This window comes from Carassius auratus, chromosome 3 (assembly GCF_003368295.1).
Source record: "Carassius auratus strain Wakin chromosome 3, ASM336829v1, whole genome shotgun sequence".
In the NCBI taxonomy this organism is placed as follows: domain Eukaryota; kingdom Metazoa; phylum Chordata; class Actinopteri; order Cypriniformes; family Cyprinidae; genus Carassius; species Carassius auratus.
In genome coordinates, this window is record NC_039245.1 from 1,378,639 (window position 1) to 1,384,642 (window position 6,004).

Here is a 6,004-nt window from a genome sequence, read left to right on the forward strand (position 1 = left end):
GTTCAGTTAAGTTCATTTTCCTAATTTATAAGCTGCTTTGATGTCATCACTCTGGTGACTGATCCCATAAAAGAATATTCAGGAATTTTTTCAAAAGCAACTGCAAATTGTATTTTCAATTGCGTTTTCCACATGTGGATGCATGACTATTCTTCCACAGGATCAGGAACAGATGTGAAGTTATGATGGCCTCTGGTGGTGAGTTGTTGATGCTGCAGGGGTGGATGTTTTTAATGAGGTCCTCCCATAGACAGTAAAAGAAGGGTCCTCCTGACCCTTTCCATCTCTGATGAACGCTACTTCTGCCACCGAGAGGCTGGTCTTGTACCTAGCTGAGCATTTCTGTTCCTCTTAAAAACAAGATTGTGAGGGACAGACTTAAAGACTTTACAGTGGCACGCACTGTTTAAAGGATCAAGTAATTTCAACACAACTCGCAACTCTCAAAACGGTCTAATGGAGTTTTTATTTGATATTTTAACGTTACTCGGAAAAGCCGTTTTATCATCTGAACAATTGGTGTTGTTAAACAACTGTACGTAGGCTATCTATAGAAAATACGTATTTTTCAATTAAAGACAGCTTATTTAACATGGGCTGCTTTTGGTGCTTGACACCTTTTTATTGGTCATTTTTTTGTTCCTTCCTCGAACAACGATTTCTGATTTACTTACTTTTTGCTTGAGGGGGGCTGTGATCGGATCCGAGCACCAAGCTATGTATTATTTTCAACGTGTTTATTGTTGTTTTTATATTAAGTTTAGTGTGACAGAATAGAAGCACAGCCGTAATTCACGTCAGTGCATCTGGTTGTCATGACAACCTCACGCCCTTCCTGTTACTGCTCTGTGTAATCAGTGTTTATTTTCTATAGTTAAACTAAAATGTGTTTAGAAGTTGCCTGAAATGCTGAAATGATCCATAATTTTATTTTATTTGTAACTCTTTGGTAAAAACATTTATAATTTCTATTACTGTTACTAATAAAACAGATCTATGGGGTCCCCAAAAGTGTGTGATATTCACTAAAACGTAAGTGAGATTCACAAAAAATATAGGCCTACTGCCATAATTTTAATTTCAAAATTCATTAATTCATTAACAGATTTGTTCAAAACAATGAAATGTTTGGATTAATTGATGATAAATATATAAACCTGGTTATTATGCATTTAAAACACATGCAGTTTTAGTATTACAGAAATCTTACTGTCTTTATTAATATATCACAGACAAATATAATTTCAAGTTAATTAGCTTAACATTTTTATATTTAATTCAGATAATACTAAATTTAGGTTTCAAATCTTAATGTCTATATGATAACATGACAGGGGATAACCAAAATAAATGTAATACTATTTTAGAAAACTGTAAGAATAAATAATCTTCTATCACCTCCCATATGAGCAGTTTCATTAACCATAAGTTACGTTACAACTTTGTGTTGCTTGGTCTAAATTGCTGCCAGTAAAGACAGCAATAAAAGGCTGTATTCAATAGCAGCTGCTGGATATTGAAATTATTGCTCCCTCGATAATAGTATTATATAATAAGCACACACCAGACTGGTCTGTAGACACTAATTGCTTCATTAATTTTTGTTATCGATTGAAGTTTATTCTAGGTCTTTTTCGTTAAGTGTCCCATCTAATTTAATTAACATTCATTAACAATTAACAGTAATCATAATCTCTGATCAATCCCTTTAGAAAAAACTTAGTAAAATTAGCAATTTTTTCTGTAAAATGAAATTATAACGCTTTGGTTAGGAAAGTGAGGGAATTTCATTTTTAACTACATCTGTGGTTAGTCTAGTTTCTAAATGACACAACAAACACATAATCTGCACTAAAAAACCTGCATTGAACAAACAATTTTAATCTGTGGTTACAATGTTTTAATGACAATTAACACAGTCTAACTCATTACTATCTCAGTAACTTGTAGGCTACATTTAATAAAGGACAGCCTATCCAGAAGAGTGTACTGACCATGACTCTTCTGATATCTCATCCATTCTGATCCAGTCTGTTCACCGTTTCATTGGTCAAATCTGCTGCTATACTTACAAAACTTTCTTTATTTTCCTACTTGTCTGTTACAGCTGAAACAATTAGACTGCACTCTTGTGTAAATGTTGTTTTCTCTGTATATTGTCAGATCAATCATGTATCGGTTCCGATCAGGCTTCGTGTAGTACAAACAGAAACTATGAAGACCCCACCTGTTGCTTACTAACTTTTATGCTGTTTAAGAATTTGTATTTGTTTTATTTTCAAATTAGTTATATTAATTTTTAAACTATTGTTTCTAAAATATAAAGTCAAATGATAATGTTATTCTGGGCTGATGAAAATATGCCTTTAGTTATAATAATATAATAGGCTAAATAAATGCTAATATGTGACATGGATTCTATATCATTCTATATTATTATAATTAATGATTAACATCCAGCACGGGTTGTCACTTTTTGCACACTGAATTCTTTTTCCACGCTGATTCCAAAGGTCATCTGCTTTTGCAGGTTCTTCACACTGCGGGTGGATAGAAGTGCAGCATAATGGAAAGTCTTAACAACTATCTCTTTAAATATAAGGGCTATGTTTTCGCAAAAGGCGAAACCACCGGGGAGTACATTGACTCTCTTCAACATTTTGAGATTCGTGACAGTGATATTTTTTTGGTGACGTATCCCAAATCAGGTAAGATGATTAAGAAATATTTTTAACGTTTCAGTTTAAAAATGTGTTTTCCTTTACATGAATCAATTTATTATACTGGGTTTCATCAAGGAGGGGGCATGATTATTGATTCTGTTAACAGGACAAGATATAGCAAATGTTTCACATTTTACTGTAAAAACTTCTAAGGCTATACAGTCATTCGTCTATATTGGCTCATGTTAATGTAATGGACAAAAAAGATCAGTAAAGGGGGTTTTATGACTCGCGATCCAAATGGTGGCACTACATGGTGCTAAAGTGCTAAAGTAGATTAGAGACTCAAAATATTATAAATAAATAAGATACTGCTAAGATACTGTACCAATAGCAAACACCACAAATAACCAGTGTTGGGGATAACGCATTGCAAGTAACTCGAGTTACGTAATCAGATTACTTTTTTCAAGTAACTAGTAACACGTTACTTTTTAATTTACAAGAGAATATCTGAGTTACTTTTTTAAATCAGTAAAGCAAGTTACTTTTTTTTCCCAATTTATTGATTGACAGCTCTCCTGTCCCCATGTTGAGAGAAATCATATGTTACTGTAGTTCTAAAATAAATATGAATATGCATTAATTCATCTCAATCAAGAAAACAACATCAAAAACAGATTCAGTATTCCTCAAATGAATGAAAATAATGCAACTCAGAATATGACGAAAACCTGCAATAATTAATTGTTAAACCACACAAATATCCTTTATGTATTTAATCCCATTCTATAAACCAATGGCTTTGCTTCTGACCTTCCATTATCCAGTTCAACCATACTAATAAGCAAAAAATAACTAGACAAACATTTGTGTGTCTTTTTTTATTTTTTAAGTGTGTTTAAATGTTTTCTTCTGCATTCTACTGTACGTACGTAAAATTACTTTCCCTTTAACCTTTTATGGAGTAATGCAATATTGTACGGCATTACTTTTAAAAGTAACTTTTCCTAACACTGCAAAAAACTTGCATGACATCTGGTCCCAGTCTCCCTTATTAAGACTTATATGCTAACTGTGTGTGTGTGTGTGTGTGTGTGTGTGTGTTGTCTTTGGTTGTAACATACTGAACCATATTTTTGCAGGTACAATATGGACTCAGAACATTATCAATTTAATTTGTGAGGACGCTACCGACCAAACGAAATTTCCCAACAATCTTGAGAAGATGCCTTGGTTAGAGTACCGTGAAGGTCGACCTGACTATTCCTTGCGCCCGTCTCCACGATTATTTGCCACCCATCTCACACCCACACTGATGCCACCAGGCCTTAGGGACAAAAGAGGAAAGGTAAGTATTTAGGCATTCTCTTATGCAAAAACTAAAATGAATAACTACTTCAATGAGTTTTATTTTGTGTGAGCAAATTCTATATCAGCCACTTGTTTGGTGATAAAATCTAATTTTAAATCAAGTTTTGTTTGGTCTAAGCCTCAATGCTCTTCATGTCTTTTAAATAACAGATCGTGTATGTGCTTAGAAATCCAAAAGACAATGCAGTGTCGTATTATCACTTTAGCCTCGTCTGGGCCAAGCTTGAGACACCCAAGAGCTTTGAAGACTTTCTGCAGCAGTATCTAGCAGGAAATGGTAAGCAATACAGCACGTTAGAATATTTTTAACCTGTTAAATGTAAACACTAAATTCAGGATCAATCATTTTTGTACAATAGGTGTCACTTTAAACAGAATTATCAAGTCATACCTCATGTTTTAGTTGGCGGTTCATCTTGGTTTGATCATGTCCGAGAGTGGTACAGTAAAAGAGACCAATACAGCATCCTTTTCCTGTCATACGAGGACATGGTAATGGTGAGTAATCACAGCCTCAAAATGTCAAAACCACTTACAGGATGCTAAATATTAAAGATTTATTTGTATACCTTCCTTACACTGATGAATTTGGAACCACATTCAGGATCTCAGGACAGCGGTGGAGAAAATCTGCAAGTTCTTGGAGAAAAATCTGGATGACGCTGCTATCGCACATATTGTGGAGAAGGCCACTTTTAGAAACATGAAGAAGGATCCAAGGGCAAACTATGAATTCATTCCTGGTGATCTACTGCTTAAGCCCCAGTTCATGCGCAAAGGTCAGTGTTCAAAGGTTATAATCTTTTAAAGTGTAGATAATCCACGGTTGTTATAATTGCTCTGATTTTGCAGGCACAGTAGGAGACTGGAAGAACACATTCACTGTGGCACAAAATGAGATGTTTGACCAGATCTTTGAAGAAAGAATGAAAAACGTACCGCTGCACTTCATTTGGGACTTTGACAATAAAACCAATTGAAACTATTCACAAAACAAGAGAACTAGCATGTTTTGCCATTGGACCTTAAACACTTTTTACTGGTAAATCTAATATTAAAAACTTCCAAATTATCGTTTCTGAAGTTTTTTTTTATTATTTATATTTTAAAAATAAAGAAATTAATACTTTTATTTGGAAAGGATGCATTGATTTGATTTAAAGCAGGGGTCCTCGACTCATGGACCTCGAGACCTTTCCTGCAGAGTTTAGCTCCAACCCACATCAAGCCAGAGCAAACTATTCAAGGTTTTCAAGATAATTAGTTTTAGGCAGGTGTGTTTAATCCAAGTTGGAGTTAAAAAGTGGATCACAAGGTCCAGAGTTGACGACCACTGATATAAAGTGACTGTAAATGCTGTTCTATTGAACTTTCTTCATAAAATAATCCTACATAATGTATCTTGATTTCCAAAATGAGTAATGAATATAGTCAAAACTTTGCTAAACAATGGTTAAACCATATCCACATGCTTTCTATCATCTGATTATACTTTTTTAGAAAGTAAAAGGCCTTTTAGTATAATTCTAGTTCTAGTTTAGTATACATTTTATCAGCATGTTTGTTCTCTGGGAATCAAACCCATGATCTTGGCATTTCTAAAACAATGTTTCATCAATTAAGATTAAATAAGATTTATCAGCATTTATCAGAGTTTTTAAACAGGGTTTCTGTAGGTGTTTTAAGCTCAAATTTAAGACTTTTTAAGACGTGCACAAATCAAATTAATACCATATGAGCGGGGTAGGGCAATGTCTATAGTACCATATTTAACTTAAAAAATTACTGTAAAAAGCATAATTTACAGTTCAGATATGTTTTCACAAGAAAGTTTTATAAAATGATCAACTTTTCAAACATTTCAGCCTCTAAATTATTGTTAAGAAAACGTGTCAACGAGTCAAAAGTGTTAATTATTATATCAATTTAAACAATTATTATCAAATTATTACATCAAACAAATCAGG

The 6,004-nt window shown here is 33.5% G+C and overlaps 1 protein-coding gene across 1 annotated transcript; it reads left to right on the forward strand.

Moving 5' to 3' along the window:
• Positions 1–2,499: 2,499 nt before the first annotated feature.
• Positions 2,500–5,110, forward strand: sult3st1 (sulfotransferase family 3, cytosolic sulfotransferase 1). Its single transcript, XM_026201823.1, has 6 exons — positions 2,500–2,708; positions 3,809–4,014; positions 4,188–4,314; positions 4,441–4,535; positions 4,642–4,816; positions 4,890–5,110. The coding sequence occupies exons 1-6, from the start codon at positions 2,567–2,569 to the stop codon at positions 5,015–5,017; spliced, it is 873 nt and encodes a 290-aa protein (XP_026057608.1). The 5' UTR covers positions 2,500–2,566; the 3' UTR covers positions 5,018–5,110.
• The last annotated feature ends 894 nt before the right edge of the window (positions 5,111–6,004 follow it).

Coding starts and splice junctions, on each gene's coding strand:
- sult3st1 (XM_026201823.1), top strand. CDS start 2,567: ATGGAAAGTCTTAACAACTATCTCTTTAAATATAAGGGCTATGTTTTC. Junction 2,709..3,808: donor GGTGACGTATCCCAAATCAG/GTAAGATGATTA, acceptor ATATTTTTGCAG/GTACAATATGGACTCAGAAC. Junction 4,817..4,889: donor GCCCCAGTTCATGCGCAAAG/GTCAGTGTTCAA, acceptor CTGATTTTGCAG/GCACAGTAGGAGACTGGAAG.